The 18,433-nt window shown below is 39.4% G+C and overlaps 1 protein-coding gene across 4 annotated transcripts in view; it reads left to right on the top strand.

Annotated features, from left to right (window-relative positions):
• The window catches only part of USP40 (ubiquitin specific peptidase 40), a gene marked incomplete at its 5' end in the record, with an annotated part of 91,421 nt that overhangs the window by 63,672 nt on the left and 9,316 nt on the right, over positions 1–18,433 (top strand). For 3 of the 4 annotated variants that reach the window (XM_079710521.1, XM_079710522.1, XM_079710523.1), the window contains 6 exons: positions 3,310–3,346; positions 4,957–5,021; positions 8,792–8,866; positions 11,739–11,865; positions 13,840–13,934; positions 15,253–15,371. In XM_079710521.1, coding sequence (XP_079566647.1) covers positions 3,310–3,346; positions 4,957–5,021; positions 8,792–8,866; positions 11,739–11,865; positions 13,840–13,934; positions 15,253–15,371 — 518 coding nt within the window. Of the gene's footprint in view, positions 1–3,309; positions 3,347–4,956; positions 5,022–8,689; positions 8,867–11,738; positions 11,866–13,839; positions 13,935–15,252; positions 15,372–18,433 lie in introns of all 4 variants that reach the window. The other variant, XM_079710520.1, reaches the window with a different exon arrangement.

Genomic DNA, 18,433 nt, shown 5'->3' on the forward strand with positions numbered 1-18,433 from the left:
GCTAGAACCTGCATCCCCTGCATAGGCAGGCGGGTTCTTAACCACTGTGCCACCAGGGAAGTCCCCAAACATTTTTTAAATAAAATATTTTTTTACCCTTTGTTACAAGCTGTAAATATTTACCCAGGTTTTCATTTGCCTTTTAACTTTAATACGTCTTTTGTTTGGGGATTTTTTTAGCTTTAAAAAAAGGTTTATTATTGACTTACTGCCAACAAGTGATACATATCATAAGAATCAGACATTAGCGTGTCCCTGATAAGGTTTGGACTTGTGCTAGATGATTCTAAGGAGGGATAAGGGCTAATTTTGGATTGGATGCTATCAAGAATTGGGGGGCAATTCAGTATCTTATTTATGTTTGTAAGTTGGAAGTGTAAAGAGGGATTGGAAATATCATTGGAAAGGCAGCAGTTACTTAGAGGAAAGACGGTGAGTCACTTTGTGCCTGGGATGTGGCCTTGGGTAACTGTAGTGTTTTTTCGTTTCAAAGAACGGAAACCACAAAACTTTTCAAAGGTGCGATGTGTATGTCTTTCTTCTCTTCTATCCTGAAGCCACTGCAGGCAGAGTCATTCCCTGTGCCCACCCACCCCCCTTCCCCCAGCTGAAACTGCTCTGTCAAGGCTGTCAGTGTCTTCCATGTCGCTGTGTCCAGTGAGCAGGTCTCAGCCTTCATCTTACTTGCTCTTTCAGCAGCAGTGACATACTTGATGACTTTTGTCACTTGCTTCGAGAAGACCGCAGCTCTTTAGGTTTTCCTCCCACCTCTCCGGCCTACCGGTTCTCAGTCTGTGTGTCCTCTCTCTCTGCCTTGTGAGCACCTCATGCTCAAGTCGTAGACGCCATACTCATATGTCCAGCTACTCTCTGGTTGTCTGATTGTCATCCCAAATTATAGCACACCCACAACAGAGCTCCTGATCTCTCTCAAACATACTTCACTCACATTTCCCTTTTCTATTACGGTGGCTCCATTTTCTGCTTGCTTAGGCCCAAAACGTTGAAATCGTCTTTGATTCTTTTCTTTCTTACTTCATAACCAGTGTTTCAGGAAATCGTTTTGGTTCTACCATCAGGATTTATCTGGGATCTGATCACATCTTATTCCTTCCACTGCTGTCACCCCTTCACCTCTCATCTGGATTATTCCAGCAGCTTCCTAACCGATCTCCTTCCTTCCAGCCTGACACCTCCCAGGGTGTGTTCTTACAAAGAAGTGGAGTAATGCTTTAAAGTGTAAGATCAGTCAGTCCTCTGCACACAGCCCTGCTCTGCTTTCCCATCTCACTCGGGGTTGGGGGGAGCCCCGAGTGACCTTGCAAGGCCCCGTGTGATCTGGCCCTTTGGTATCTTTAAAAAAAAAAAAAATGTCTTACTATTACTCTCGCTTGTTCTCCTCCAGCCGCGTTGGTCACTGTGCTGTTCCTGAAACAGGCCTTTCCTCTATCTGGAACACAGTTAGGTTGAATGCTCAATTGCTTGTTTTTCTTAAATAATGGAGGCCTTTGAGACTGCAGTTTTCTTTGAATATGGCTTTGGTCCCATTCTCTGTTTTTTTTAAAATAAACTTATTTTATTTATTATTTATTTTTGGCTGCGTTGGGTCTTCATTGCTGCGCGCGGGCTTTCTCTAGTTGCGGCAAGCAGGAGCTACTCTTCGTTGCGGTGTGCGGGCTTCTCAGTGTGGTGACTTCTCTTGTTGCACAGCATGGACTCTAGGCGCATGGGCTTCAGTAGTTGCAGCACAAGGGCTCAGTAGTTGTGGCTTGTGGGCTCTAGAGCGCAGGCTCAGCAGTTGTGGTGCACGGGCTTAGTTACTCTGCGGCATGTGGGATCTTCCCGGACCAGGGCTCGAACCCATGTCCCCTGCGTGGGCAGGCGGATTCTGAACCACTGTGCCACCAGGGAAGCCCCCATTCCCTGTTTTAACATACTGTGTTGTCATTGTCATCATTTTCTAAACAATCTTTAATTCTAGAGTCTCTTTTATTTTCAATCAGACAAGTAATTGTGGATTTAGTCTTATTTTTTAAACTTTGGGGGGACTAAAAATCCCCCTTGGTCACCACCCTATTCTTGTCCCTTCCCCAGAAGTCACTGTTGTCATTGGACAGTATAATCTTATCCACATCAGTAGAGTGTATCCTTCCATACCTTTGCTGTGTGTGTACCAATGTGTGGGTATGTATGTACATGTAGAAATAAGAGCTTGACTTGTATGGTTTTCTTTAAAATCATAAATGAGATCCCAGAACTTTGTTTTACTTAAAATATTTTAAAGATCTTTTAAGACCAGTAAATATAAATCTCTTTTATCCTTTTAATTGTTTTAAGACCTCTCATAGTTTATTCAGATGTTCCCCTGTTAATCCAGGGATGTCTGGATTGTTTGCCATTTTTCTCCTAATCCAAGCAGGGCAGCAGTGATCATCCTTTGTACTATTCCCTTCTGCTCTATTATAGTATAAAGGAAATTTTACATACTCCTTTGCCCTAAATTTTTTTTTACATCTTTATTGGAGTATAATTGCTTTACAGTGGTGTGTTAGTTTCTGCTTTATAACAAAGTGAATCAGTTATACATATACACATGTTCCCATATCTCTTCCCTCTTGCGTCTCCCTCCTCCCACCCTCCCTATCCCACCCCTCTAGGTGGTCACAAAGCACCGAGCTGATCTCCCTGTGCTATGCGGCTGCTTCCCACTAGCTATCTATTTTACATTTGGTAGTGTATATATGTCCATGCCACTCTCTCGCTTTGTCACAGCTTTAAGAATGTCTTTCCCCTCAAGAAGTTGGGAGTTTTTTATGACTATTTTTCTTTTGTTTAAACGTCTGTTAATCGTGTCTTGTTTATTGAATTGTGCCATGAGCTCACAGTATGCATAGTTCTTCCCTCATGAGCTGATGTATGACCAGTTGTTTCTTAGATGATAAATAAAAGCTAATCTCCTTCTCTAGGAGTCAGAGCTCTGTGAAATCAACCTGATTAATCACATCTGGTCAAAAATACACTGTTAGTTCTCATAAGAAGGGAATCATACTGCAGTCCTGGAAGTGGATGAACTTTTAGATAGACCTGGTTGCGAACACCGGAAACTGGTTTTCCCTGCTGAGTTGGCACCACCTAGCCCTTAAGAAGTGCTTACTTAATCACTGCACCGTGTGTATCTTTATCTATTTGAGAATTACTAAATATAATCAGACTCAGATAGGCCCAGGGTCAAAAACGGGTGTTTCTCACAATACTGTAAGTCAGATATAGAACAACTAATGAACATAGTTTTTTTTTTTTTTCTTACAGTGTTTAAAGGTAATGCTGGAGAAATCTGGCCTATCAGGTAAGTTACAGACCATGATGATACATAAGTTTATCCACATCCTTTACTTATAATAAATTTTCTATAAGCCTAATGAAAACTTTTCAGACCTTTTTTTTCTCCAGGGTTGTCAGTTATGCTTTACATTTCTATACGTACATAATTCTCCTGGTTCTTGTTTGCAGGCTAAAAGAAAACTAGTTGGAGGTTAGCCTACTTCTAAGGAAATAGAGCCTAGATAGGAAACAACAAAGGTACAGAAGAGATTCAGTTAAGATTTAGACCCTCTGGAGTTTCCTAGATCTTTTGCTGAATTTCTTTTTTTAACCTCATGGATTCAGAATTTCAGTGCATTGTGTTTCAGGCCAGTATTTCTGTGTATAGATTAGGGAATGTAATATGAATGAAAAAAATAAACCCAGGGTATCCTGAAGTGGCTACCCAGGTGGAAGCACGGAGCAAGCTTGAGGAGGCACCACACTGCTTTCATTGGAGTGAGTGCTTGCCATTCTCTCCACCATAGTGGAAGCACGGGGCTCCGTTATCTGGCAGGGACGTTCACTTGCTCAGCTTCTAGGAGTTTCTGTGCGATGCCTCAGGTCATCTCGACAGTAGTCCTCCCATGCAGGGATCATCCCCCGTTCCCACTTTACAGATGCTGAAAATGGTTAAACGGCTTACCAGTGTTACAGAGCAAGTAGCTAGGTGGCTCTGATTTCAGAACTCTGATTTCTTTCTACCGTGCTGTGCTATGAAGTAATGGTGTTCACTCTTAACTTACTTTTTTTTTTTAAACAAACTTAGATTAAGTTAAATATCGATATAAATCTTACTGCATTTAAAACTAGAACCGATGACAAAAGAGGGTCTACAAAGAACAGTATTGGGATTCAAAACCTGTGGCCCGTGCAAGATAAATGTGAGGTCTATGTTTCTTCCCTCGTCTGTAGCTTCTTTCGGTGGGTGGGGGAGTTGACTGTTATAAAACATTGCTAGTTTTTTAACCATCAGGATTTTCAACTTTTGCTCAGTTCCCTCTCCCCGAAAAAAATTCTCTCCCCATGTCGTGAGTGTGTAGCAAGCATGCTGAAAAACTGAAATCTGATTAACCTTCATAAATGTTCATTTGTACCAACTACAATGAAGCACTAAAGGACATGCTTTCGTTAGATCGCTGCTGACTGGATAGGACAGGTTTGCTGTACATGTTATCAGTTGCTGAGCGATGTTAGCGTGTATTTTCGTCTAAGACAGTGAAATAAAACTCAACTTCATGACTTTAGGAGGGATTCTGTGCTATGTTTGTACATCTGTCTATGCTTAACGTGTGACGTGGATGCGCGTGTGTACTTGTAAATAATAAAGGTGTAAGTAGATGTTGCATACTAGTGCCAAGGCTTCTTTTTATTTGCAAGTATACAGTTCTTGGTGGAATAGAGAGGAAATTAACCAAGTTGGGGCAATGACTTAATTTTTTTCAGGCCCTGGAAGAGATAATTTACTTTAAAAATTAGTTAATACTTATTAGATCATATCCCATTTGATATTCATTTATCCAGAAGGGTGTTTCCTGACAAACTCTTAAAACATTATTCTGAATTCTTTTTCATTTGATTTTGATTCCTTCATAGGAGACGCATGGCATTTACGAAAAATGGATTGGTGCTATGAAGCTGGGGAGGCTTTATGTGAAGAAGTAAGATTATTTCTGTACATTTCATTTGTAAAGTGATTGTGTTTATTTTGTATTTTCATAAGGATACCACCCTACTCATGTGAATAAATTCTAGAGAAAGCTTTACTTTTTTTTTAGGATATACATATCCATATGTGGGTCTACTTTTTCCTTACTGCAGTTTTTTCATAGAGTCAGAGGGAAAGTTTCAGCTAAGTGGGAACATAACTAACATCTGTATTGAGTCTTCTTTTGATAAGAGAATATGTCTCTAGTAGTAGTTCTTCACTAACAGGCAGAGAACTACAGAGAACAAAAGACATTTGAACCAGTGAAAGAATTTGAAGATACACTCTGAATTTTGAAACCTGAATATTTTAATCTGAGAGTTTCTCTGTAAGTTAGTGGTGGCAGAATTCATCTTACCAACCAATCACTTAGGCTCTGATTCAAACTGCATCTCTAAATCCAGCCCAGACTCTTAGGGTACACTTAGGAGCAGTGTTATCACAGGATGTTTGGAATCTGGTTGATCTTCTTTTTTCTTCTTCTTCTTTTTTTTTTTTTTAATTTATTTATTTATTTTTGGGTGTGTTGGGTCTTCGTTTCTGCGCGAGGGCTTTCTCTAGTTGCGGCGAGCAGGGGCCACTCTTCATCGCGGTGCGCGGGCCTCTCACTATCGCGGCCTCTCTTGTTGCGGAGCACAGGCTCTAGACATGCAGGCTCAGTAGTTGTGGCACATGGGCCTAGTTGCTCCGCGGCATGTGGGATCTTCCCACACCAGGGCTCGAACCCGTGTCCCCTGCATTGGTAGGCAGATTCTCAACCACTGCGCCACCAGGGAAGCCCTCTTCTTCTTCTTTTAAAAAACTTTTATTGAAGTGTAGTTGATTTACAATGTTGTGTTAGTTTCAGGTGTACAGCACAGAGATTCGGTTAAATGTATATATTCTATTATTAATAAGATATTGAGTATAGTTTCCTGTGCTGTACAGTCGGTCCTTATTGGTTATCTCTTTTATATATAGTCGTGTGTATATGTTAATCCCAAACGCCTAATTTATCCCTCCCCGCCGTTCCCCTTTGGTAACCATAAGTTTGTTTTCTATGTCTGTGTGTCTATTTCTGTTTTGTAAATAAGTTCATTTGTATCATTTTTTTAGATTCCACGTGTAAGTGATATCATACGATATTTGTCTTTCTTTGACTTACTTCACTTAGTATGACAATCTCTAGGTCCATCTGTGTTACTGCAAATGGCATTATTTCTTTTTTTTAATGGCTGAGTAATATTCCACTGTATATATGTACCACATCTTCTTTACCTATTCATCTGTCAATGGGCATTTAGGTTGTTTCCATGTCTTGGCTGTTGTATATCGTGCCACTGTGAACACTGCAGTGTATGTATGTTTTCAAATTAGCGTTTTCTCCAGATATATGCCCAGGAGTGGGACCACTGGATCATATGGTAGCTCTATTTTTAGTTTAGTTTTTTTTTTTTTTTTTTTTTTTTTTGCGGTACGTGGGCCTCTCGCTGTTGTGGCCTCTCCCGTTGCGGAGCACAGGCTCCTGATGCACAGGCTCAGCAGCCATGGCTCACGGGCCCAGCCGCTCCGCGGCATGTGGGATCCTCCCGGACCGGGGCACAAACCCGTGTCCCCTGCATCGGCAGGCGGACTCTCAACCACTGCGCCACCAGAGAAGCCCTATTTTTAGTTTTTTAAGGAACCTCCATAGTGTTCTCCATAGTGGCTGCACCAATCTACATTCCCATCAACAGTGCAAGAGGGTTCCCTTTTCTCTACACCCTCTCCAGCATTTATTATTTTTTATTTTTTTAAATAAATTTATTTATTTATTTTTGGCTGCACTGGGTCTTCATTGATGCGCAGGCTCTCTCTAGTTGCGGTGAGCGGGGGCTGCTCTTCATTGCGGTGTGCAGGCTTCTCATTACAGTGGCTTCTCTTGTTGCAGAGCACAGGCTCTAGGCGTGTGGGCTTCAGTAGTTGTAGCATGCGGGCTCAGTCGTTGTGGCGCACAGGCTTAGTTGCTCTGTGGCATGTGGGTTCTTCCCAGACCAGGGCTCGAACCCGTGTCCCCTGAATTGGCAGGCGGATTCTTAACCACTGCGCCACCAGGGAAGTCCCTCTAGTATTTATTCCTTCCAGACTTTTTGATGATGGCCATTCTGACTGGTGTGAGGTGATACCTCACTGCAGTTTCGATTTGCATTTCTCTGATAATTAGTGATGTGAGCATCTTTTCATGTTGGTTCATCATTTTATTGTTGCTCCAAGTAGCATCAGACCTCACAGTCCAGATCCATGGCCTTAGAAGCAGACCCAGAGTAAAGCTTTCTGAGAAAAAAGCTTAGACAGTTGTGCTCACTCCCCTTTCCCCAGCCTTTATCCGCCTGCTTTCTGTTCAGGGAGACACTGGCATTGAACATCAACAGAGGTTGATCTGAAGCAGGGCCCTCCGGGGAACAGTGCTTGCTGTGTAACAGTCGGGGACAATACAGAGAGGCTCCTCTTGAGTCCTGGACAGGAATTTGACTGCCTAGAGTTAAAAAGTGAACCTCAAAGAATCTTCAGGACATACAGTTTGGATGTCAAAAGAGTATATCTAGTCGAATGGTTTCCTTATTTTCTCCTCTTATTAATTCCCAAATCAGTATCAAACAGTTCATCTAAAAGCAAACTCATTACCCTCAGAACTGGCTCCGCTTCCCAGATTTGCTTCTTGTCTTTCCCATCCTGATCTTTTTCAGCCTGAAATGTGGCTTACGCTACTTACCTTATAGCCATCATATTTGGTCTCAGCCTTCAATCAGTTTTTCCACTCCTTCTTGACCATTCCCACTGCTGGCCTCCTGGTCCAAGCCCTGTTTTTTTGTGTTTTTTTGCCTCTTAACTAAGTTACTACAACTGGCTTCCCTGAGCCCATGTGTTCCCCACTTCAGTATGTCACAGGTGTGGCAGCTTAGATTGATCTTTAAAAACCCCCTTCGCAGAAATCGAGTGGCTTTTTTTTTTTTTTTTTGCGATGCGCGGGCCTCTCACTGTTGTGGCCTCTCCCGTTGCGGAGTACAGGCTCCGGACGCGCAGGCTCAGCGGCCATGGCTCACGGGCCCAGCCGCTCCGCGGCATGTGGGATCCTCCCGGACCGGGGCACGAACCCGTGTCCCCTGCATCGGCAGGCAGACTCTCAACCACTGCGCCACCAGGGAAGCCCAAGTGGCTTTTTTAAAGCAACTGAAAACTCTTTTTTTTCCGTTCCACGTCCCTTTGACCTGTGACCACCTTTCCAACCCAGTTTTCTTTCCCATTACTCTCCAGCAGATACCTCCCATTCTAATTAATCTAGTCTCTTAGCTCTTCCCCAAAACAAGTCATACTGACTCTTGACTTAACCTTGACTTCGCCGTGTTCTTCTTTCCTTGAGAAATTCCTTCTTGTTTCCTCTGGCTTTCCCAAATCCAGCCCATCTTTTAGGCTTAACTAAAATTTTATCTTCTGTAAGTTAATCTGTCATTTCTTATCTCATCCATCTCCCTTCCTTTCATCTTTTACAGTTCATAATTATACAGTTTTAATACATAATGATATATATATACTTTTTTATGGTTTTAGCTTATTTCCATCTCTTCAGTATCTGCTTCGTTATTCATTTACTTATCTTGAAAGGGTAATAGAGGCATAGGGCTTTTTAAAAAAGATCGAATGGTCTCTTTCTTCCTTTCAGAAGTCATAAGTGACAAAAAAGATTTTCACTTTCTGTATTCCCAGGATGCAGCACTGAAAGAGCTTATGCTCTCTTCCGGAGACACTTTGCTTTTAATTGAAGGAAAACTTCCTCCTCTGGTAAGATTTTGCTCCTAAATAGACGTTTTGTAAATAACATTTACTATTTTATGATTGCAAGGATGATATGTTCTCATTGTGTGAAAATGGGGAAATACAATCATAAAGAGAATAGAGTACTTACCCAAAATCCTACCAATCAGACAGCTACTATATTTTACATCATTATATATTTTCTTCCTATAAAGTCAAATTGTATTTAATTTCCTACTTTTTATATTTTGTTTTTTAACCTGACCATAAAATCCAGAACAATCATTATATCCAATATATGACTTACCACAGTTTTATTCACCTATATCCCTGTTGTTCGGATTTTAGCTTGTTTTAAATTTTTTGTTCTTATAAATAGTAATAAATATAAATCCTTCTTAAGACAATTCTAAAGATGGAATTAAGAAGCCAAATTGTTTTCCCAAAGAGTCGTACCAAGTTTACAGTCCTAATGTGGGTCTGTGAGAGGGCTCACACCGCTGCTCTTCCATAGACACTGTGTATTACCACTTGGAAAAGCCATTACTTATTAGTTTGTTTTTGTTTTTGTTTTAATGTGGACACATGTAAAGATGAAAATGACCCAGAATTCCAGCATTCAGATAATCATTTGCTTATGATTAGAAAACTCAGACAGTGTAGAAGGCTACGAAATGATAAACAGAAGTTTCTCCCATATCTTTCTCTCCAGAAAGAGCCACAATAAACTTATTTTTCCTTGTGTATCCTTCCAAGAAAAAAATTATGCCTGTTTGTATGCTGAATGTAAATATGTGCGTATCCTTTTCAAAGTTTACATAAAGGGTGTCATATTCTATGCACTGTTTTATACCTTTTGTTTTTTGTTTGTTTTTATTCATTTAATATATCTTGAGGATCTCACATCAGCACATACAGACCTACCTTATTCTTTTTCATGACTTCATAGAATTCTGTTGTATTTTATACTGTGCTCTTTAAAGTTAATTTTTGAATTGATAATATTCATGATACAAAATTCAAAGTGTATAAAAAGCTGGGCCAGGAAAAGTATCCCCCATCCCTCCTGTCCCCCTGCCACTTGGGGTCCTCCCTCCACAGGCAGCCAGCTTCCTCTGTATCCCTCCAGAGGCACATGCTTTTTAATGCACACACACACGTATGTATGTGTATATACATAACATATATGTACATATCCATATGTATATACATATTTTTATTTACACAAATGATTATAAGCTTGACACCCTATTCTGCACCTAGCTTTTTTCATTACCCCCATATATATATGATATGATATGCCATATCAGTACCCATAAAGTTATCTTATTCTATTTGATATGTATGGAGGTACCATGATTTATTTTTTAACCAATCTCTTTTCAAAGAATATTTAGGTTGTATCCAGTCTTTGTTGATACAAATAACACTGCCAAAAATATCGTTTATTTGCCATTTTGCACATATATATCTACAGGATATTCCTAGAATTGAAATCGCTTTGTCAAAAGTTATGGCCTACCATAATATAACCAGTCTTCTGAAGAGGGACCTTGAGGTTGTTTCATGGTTTTTGCTACCATAAATGATTTACAGTGAATATCTTTGTACGCATGGGCTAGTATATCAGAAGGTAAAATCCTAACCATGGAATGGCTGGGTTGGTCAAAGGGCTCGGGCATTTTAAATTTTGACAGCACCAAATTACCATCCAGAAACTTCGCAGCAGTTTATACTCCTGGAACCAATTTACAGGAGTTCAGGTTTACTTACAGTTTCACCAGCGTAGAATATTATTAGACTTTCTGGTTTTTGACAAGTGAAAAAAAATGGAGTTTTTTGCTCTGATTTACATTTATTTATTTACTGCGTGGAAGTTGAGTATTTATTAATCTTCACCAATTTGATAAACAGAAAAATATTCTCATTTTAATATGCATTTCTTGAAATACACATTTAAAATACTTTACATGTTTTTTTTTTTCACATTCTCATCTTCTGTTGTTGGAAATTGAGCACCGTAATGGCAACTGATCTTTCATTTAGTAAATCTATTCAAGTTCTTTACCCACTCAAAAAAGGGATGGGGAAGAACCAGTTAAATTAGTAAAACTGAAATTACAGAATGTGTTTAAGGAGATGAGTTTATTTCATGTAGTTGGTATATAGGAATGCACCTTAGATCAGTAGGTTGTTGGATCTCTATAAAGTTCCTTTAGAAACTTTTATAAATAAAAACTGCATGTAACTGGTGCTTGTGCTATGGTGCTCTTACAATGCCTGAAAACATTTATATAGTTTGTTCTGTCAAATGTTTTGTTAGTTTATTTATACGTTTCACTTACTGTAGCTACTAAGATATAGAACAGGGACTTCCCTGGTGGCGCAGTGTATAAGACTCCACGCTCCTAGTGCAGGGGGCCTGGGTTTGATCCCTGGTCAGGGAACTAGATCCCACATGCATGCTGCAACTAAGAGTTTGCATGCCACAACTAAGGAGCCCTGGAGCCACAACTAAGACCCAGTGCAACAAAATTTTGAAAAAGAAGATATAGAACATTGGTCCCAGTCATCCTAAAGACTGATTTTTATGATTTTAAACTTTGATTGTAAAAACAGTAAGCAAGTATAATACATGACAGTTAATACATATATCTTAAGGAAAAATAAATTCAGGAACATTTTCTGTATCAAGATGTTTCTTTCTGGGAATTCCCTGGTGGTCCAGTGGTTAGGACTCCTTGCTTTCACTGCCGAGGGCACAGGTTCTATCCCTGGTCAGGGAACTAAGATCCCACAAGATGCCTGGCATGGCCAAAAAAAAAAAGTTTCTTTCTGTGGAAGTAGAAGTTGACGTAATCTATGTGCATCACAGCAGTTGGAAATCTCCATTCCTCAGGGTTTCCTGAAGTTGCCCATCTGGTGGTACCAGCCACGGGGTCCCTTGCATCACTGGAAGAGTCATCAGGACCAGAAAAACTGTACCTTTTCTCAAGGCGGGGTCTGGAGAGCTAATTCCATCCAAGGTGAGAACACAACAGAATTACAGCAGCCAGTGTGTCATAAAGAAAAGTAAAATGATTGCTTCTGCTGAGAGGCAACTGAAATATGTATTTTTTAAATATAAGGTTGAAAATCACATCTATTCCATAATTCATAGTATAATAATAATACCATCCTATTTTTATACAGTGGTTTGTAACCACTATAAAATACCAACTTTTTTTTTTTTGGCTTTACCTTTCATTTGCCATCTGTTATTTTTATTATCATTATTATTATAGCAATATATTACACTTTTTCAAGGAATTGTTACATAATATCACCTCTCAAGCGCCTCATGGCAATAGGAATAGCGGCCCCAGTTATTGTAACAGACTAAAACTTTGAAGCTTCAGTCGCTTCCAGTGACTTCACTGCAGCCCCAAGGGGCGGAGAGCCAGGGCTGCAGTCCAGACCCCACGCAGCTCCTGTTCTTTTTGCTGCCGCCACCCAGGAGCTCCTTCAAGGGCGTTCCAGCTCACTGACTTCTGAGAAGACTCACAGACAGGGTATAAACATATTGTTTCACTCTAAGTTTCTTCTCCACAGGCAGAATTCAGCACACACGTCATGATGAGCAAAGGCAGGGAGTTTGAATTGCCATTGTAAAAAGTGGGTTTCCACTTCATTATAAGAAGATACAAGTTAATCTCCTTTGTAACTGTAGATAAAGAGAATATATTTTTAGTAGGACCAAGTTTTTATATTTTTTTCCTTTTATCATGCTTAATTATTTAGCTTTTTTAATGCCTTGAAGTATTATATACTTATATTTCTTTTTATCTTTTAAAATTCAGTACTGAAACTAACATAAATGATCTCCTTACTTTTTGAAGTTAGGATTATATGTATAGAGCAATAAAATACTTCATGTTGAATTAGCTATGAAATTGGCATTATTATTTTTTGTTTGAGTTATATTAGACATGTTAAACAATTCTAAAAATGATTTTGTGATAGAATAATAGTTACAACTTAGAAAGCAGTGTGTTTCTCCATGAAAGTAAAGAAAACAGTTCATTTTTTTGGTAGTCCTTCTGTATCACAACATACGGCAAATATTTTTATTTCTGAGAATTTCCTAAAAGTGTCTTTCAGGTAATACCAGCTTACAGCATCCTTAAGACACAAGAAGGACCACTCATGAAGAGAGCTTTTTTACTTAATTTACTTACAATTAATTTTCTATTATGTATTAGCAGTGTGCCCAGCAGTAAGCAAAGACATTTAACTAAAGCAAAAATGAGTCAAATTACTGATTTCAAATTTAGTTATCAACTTTTATATCCAGAGTTTTATATGAGAGAGCATTTTGTTTTCCCCTTTTTAAAACAAATGTAGAAAGCCCTTCATATTGTCAAGAATTCTTTCAGTCAGTAAACGTTTATTGGACATTTATTGTGTGGCACCCACCATTCCTGGCACTGGAGAGACAAACAAGATAGATGACCTGTTCTCTCTTGAAAATCATATTCTGTAGGGGAGACAGATTAAAAAAAAATATATATATATATATATATATGTAAAAAAACACATGCATACACACAAGAAAACAGACAAAAGAGTAACAAGTTGGGACAAGTGTTACGAGAGAGAAACAGGTTAAATAAAAGATGAGAACAGGGCAGAGTATCCAACCAGCAGAGTCCTCTTTGAGGAGGGAGAGGGTGTGGGAAAGAGCATTCCAGGTAGACAGCACACGTGTAAAATTCCTCACAGCCATCCTAGTGAGAAGACCTGGTGCTGTGCCCACAGCACGCTCCCTGGCTGCCCATCTGCTGGGCCCTGCTTCCTCCCTGTGAAGTCCTGAGGGGCTGACCCGAGGAATTCACATTCTGAGTTGCTTGGATGGAACTGTACTAAACCCGTTTGCAGTATCAAAACGTGGCCTGTATTTCAGAAATAAGAGCTAAGTACGTCTAAAGCTCCTGTCAAACATCTTGCTCTGTCCTTTGCAGATGCTCCCAGTGACGCGCATGCAGAAGTTTCCCTCCGCTACTTGGGAGACGTTGAAATCTCAGAAGATGCTACCTTGGGGGAGCTGAAGTCTCAGGTCAGCCTTCCTCCTGCAGCGTACCTTAGTGGTGATCTGGCTGCTTCCAGTGAGATATTAATATATTCTTCTATTTCCTTTTCCCTCAATTACAGTCTGTTCTGATAGGGCATGTGTTATATGCCAGGTTCAGTGGTGAGTACCCAACAGGCCACACCCACATGTTGCTCAGACAGCTCCCTGGGTTGGTTTCTACCAGTTGCCTGTGGCTTTCATTTATCCCCTCTCTGACAGGCATGCTGCGCTTTCATTTGAAATCTCCTCAGTGACTTGCAGCTTATGTTCATTTTGATTTTTTAGGGAAACATTTGTTGGAACATTTGTAAAGCATTCACTTTACTCCTTTATTTACATTGTTTTTGTGTCATTGTGATTCATGTGTTAAATGTTGTTAGTAAAAGCTGTGTTGTCAGTTGCCCAGGAGGTCAGAATATCAGGTTTATGTTAGGATGTTAAACTAGATACTGGATTGTTTTCCTGAACATTAATACTCACAGACAGAGTGTTCTGTCCAAATGGAAAGGCTGGGTTGAATACAACACAAAATGCTTAAGAAGCCTCTTACTCTCATTGGATTAAAATGAACATCCCTTCTTGCTCTTAAAGGAAAAAGTGTAGGTGCATGTAAGGTGAATGTCAGTCATTGATTGACTTCTGTGTGTCTTCAATATCTGAAATATCTTCCTCAAAAAAAACAAATGGTCTTATTCTAATAAGAACAAGTAGAGACTTTTTTTCTTATATTAGATTAAAAGATACAAAATTGCTGTTTCTAGATTTAAAACGGATGAATATTGGCCATTTTATATACTACAGCCTAAGTATATAAATAGTTATCCACTCCTACAGAATTAGTCCAGCGGTTGGGGCCTAGCATTTGGATCCAGAGATTCTGAAATATTTCAAAATCAGAAGTTATTTCCATGGCAGAGCAAACTTTGTTGAATTATATTAGCACAGATGGAAGTTGAAGATGAGTCCTTGCTTTTATTAGAGAGGCCTCTGCTCTTGAGTTATAGTCATATAGAAATTAAAGTTTCATTTTCTAAAACATAATCCTTGAAAAGGAGCTTTTGGCTCAGATTTAGAAACAGAAAAGTCACTTATCTCTCAGGCTGATTGCAGTAGAGAGGAATACAAAAATTACTCAGGGTTAATTTCATTTAAATGATATTCCTGTGGATTTTTTGGTAGATATTATCATTACCTAAGATACTCTTTCCCTTAAGTGTCATTGTTTGTGTAGCGCTTCATTTTTTTTTTTCCTAAAGCAGTCTGTTTTTAAGAGTGCTTTTTCCGATGTCTGTTTCTTTTCTAGGCCATGACCTTGCCCTCCTTCTCGGAGTTTTCCATCCCATCGCCCGCCTTCCTTAGAGCCTGGACGGTGGAAAGTAGGCGCCCCGGCAGGCTCTTACGAGTCCACTATCAGCAGCTCAGGTAGGGTTCTCAGTGAACACTCCCCAACAGCCCGTTCTAGGTCATTCCACATTTGTCATGTTTTTGATACTTTTTACCGTAAATTAAACTCTGAGACAACTTCAGTTTCTCATATTAAGTATAAATGTAGTTTCATCTGTTTTTACTATGGTCCAGAGACTGTGAACAAAATTTTGATTGTTTTTTCCCCCCAGCTTTATTGAGATATAATTGCCATATAACACTGTATAAATTTAAGGTGTACAACCTATTGATTTGACAGACATATATTGCAGAATGATTACCACCACAGCATTAGCGAATAACCTCCATCACATCATATAATCGCCATTTCCTTTTTGTGAGAACATTTAAGATCTACTTTCTTATTAGCAACTTTCAAGTATATAATTCAGTGTTATAAGATGAATATGTTCTGGGGATGTCATGTACAGCATGTTGATATAGTTTATAACTGGAAGTATGTACCCTTTGACCAACATCTCCCCTTTACAGCCAGTCCCAGTCCCTGGTAACCACCATCCTAGTCCCTGTTTCTATTAGTTCAGCTTTTTTAGATTCCACATATAAGTGCTATCATACAGCAGTTGTCTTATCTCACTTAGCATAATGCCCTCAGGGTCCATCCATGTTGTCTCAAACAACAGGATGTCCTTCTTTCTTATGACTGAATGATATTCCTTTGTGTGTGTATTATGAGTGTGTGTACACTACATACATACACCACATCTTTATCCATTCATTGGTTAACAGACACCAGGTTTTTCCATATCTTGCCTACTGTGCATAATGCTGCAATGAACATGGGAGTGCAGATAATCTCTCTGAGATCCTGTTTTCATTTCCTCTGGTGAGGTACCCAGAAATGGGATTGCTGGATCATATGGTAGTTCTATTTTTAATTTTTTGAGGAACCTCCATACTGTTTTTCTATAGTGGCTGAACCAATTTACATTCCCACCAGCATTGAACAAGGGTTCCCTTTCCTCCACATCCTCAGAAACACTTGCTATCTCTTGTCTTTTTGATGATAAGCATTCTAACAGGTGTGAGATGATACCTCATTGTGGTTTTGATTTGCATTTCCCTGATGATTAATGTTGTTGAGTACCTTTTCATGTACCTGTTGGCCATTAGTGTGTCTTTAAAAAAAAAAGTCTGTTCACGTCCTCTGCCATTTTTAAATCAGATTGTTTGCTTTTTGCTATTGAGTTGTATGAGTTCTCTATATACTTTGAATATTAACCCCTTAGATTTGCAAATACTTTCTGCTGCTTCATAGGTTGCCTTTTCATTTTGTTGATGGTTTCTTTTGCTGTGCAGAAGCTTTTTATTTTGATGTAGTCCCACTTGTTTATTTTTGCTTTTATTGCTTTTGCTTTGGGTGTCAAATCCAGAAAATCATTGCCAAGGCTGATGTCAAGGAGCTTACTCCCCTGTCTTCTTCTAGGAGTTTTACAATTTCACGTCTTAACGTTCAAATCTTTTAATCTGTTTTAAGTTGATTTTTGCATAAGGTGTAAGATAGGGGTCTAGTTTTGTTCCTTTGCATGAGACTGTCCAGTTGCCCCCAGCACCATTTATTGAAGAGAATCTTTTCCCCATTCTGTGTTCTTGGCTCCTATGTCATAAATTAATTGACCATATATGCATGCGTTTATTTCTGGGCTCTCTATTGTGTTCTTTTTTTTTTCTTTGGCCATTCTGTGTGGTATGCGGGATGTTAGTTCCCTGACCAGGGATCAAACCTGCTCCCCCTGAAGTGGAAGTGCGGAGTCTTAACCACTGGACCACCAGGGAAGTTCCTCTTTTGGGTTCCATTGATGTATGTGTCTTTGTTTATGCTGGTACTATACCGTTTTGATTACTGTAGCTTTATAGTGTAGTTTGAAATGAGGAAGCATGATGCCATCAGCTTTATTCTTCTTTTTTTTTTTAATTTATTTTTATTTATTTTTTGGCTGCGTTGGGTCTTTGTTGCTTTATGTGGGCTTTCTCTAGTTGTGGCGCGAGGGCTTTTCATTGTGGTGGCTTCTCTTGTTGCAGAGCACAGGCTCTAGGCGCGCAGACTTCAGTAGTTGTGGCTCACGGGCTCTAGCGTGCAGGCTCAGTAGTTGTGGTGCACGGGCTTAGTTGCTCCGCAGCATGTGGGATCTTCCCAGACCAGGGCTCGAACCCGTGTCCCCTGCATTGGCAGGCAGATTCTTAACCACTGCGCCACCAGGGAAGCCCTGTTCTTTGTTAAGAAAAGATTGCTTTGGCTATTCAAGGTCTTTTGTGGGTCTATACCAATTTTAGAACTGTTTTTTCTATTTCTAATTGAAAAATGCTTTTGAAATTTTGATAAGGATTGCACTGAATTTGTAGATTGTTTTGGGTAGTATGGACATTTTAACAATGTTCTCCCAATCGACGATGGAATAGCTTTCCATTTATTTGAATCTTCAGTTTCTTTCATCAGTGTCTTATAGTTTTCAGCATACAGATCTTTTACCTCCTTGGTTAAATTTATTCCAAAGTATTTTATTCTTTTTGATGCTGTTGGAAATGGGATTGTTTTCTTAATTTCTCTTTCTGATAATTTATTGTTGGTATATAAAATGCAGCTGATATTTATATATTGATTTTGTATCCCACAACTTTACTGAATTCATTTATTTGTTTTAACAGATTTTTGGTGGAGACTTTAGAGTTTTCTATAAATATGATCATGTAATCTGCAGATGGAGACAACTTTACTTCATCCTTTCCAATCTGGATGCCTTTTATTTTTTTTTCTTGTCTAATTGCTCTGGCTAGCACTTCCACCAATGTGTTGCATATGAGTGGCAAGAGTGGGCATCCTTGTCTTATTCCTGATCTCAGAGGAAAAGCTTTCAGCTTTTCACCATTGAGTATGATACTAGCCATGGGCTTTTCATATATGGCCTTTATTGCATTGAGGTACATTCCCTCTATATCCAGTTTGTTGAGAATTTTTAACGTGAAAGAATGTCAAATGCTTTTTCTGCATCTGTTGAGATGATCATATGATTTCTTCCTTCATTCTGTTAACATGGTTG

The sequence above is a fragment of the Hyperoodon ampullatus genome (genome assembly GCF_949752795.1).
Source record: "Hyperoodon ampullatus genome assembly, chromosome: 8".
Classification (NCBI taxonomy): domain Eukaryota; kingdom Metazoa; phylum Chordata; class Mammalia; order Artiodactyla; family Ziphiidae; genus Hyperoodon; species Hyperoodon ampullatus.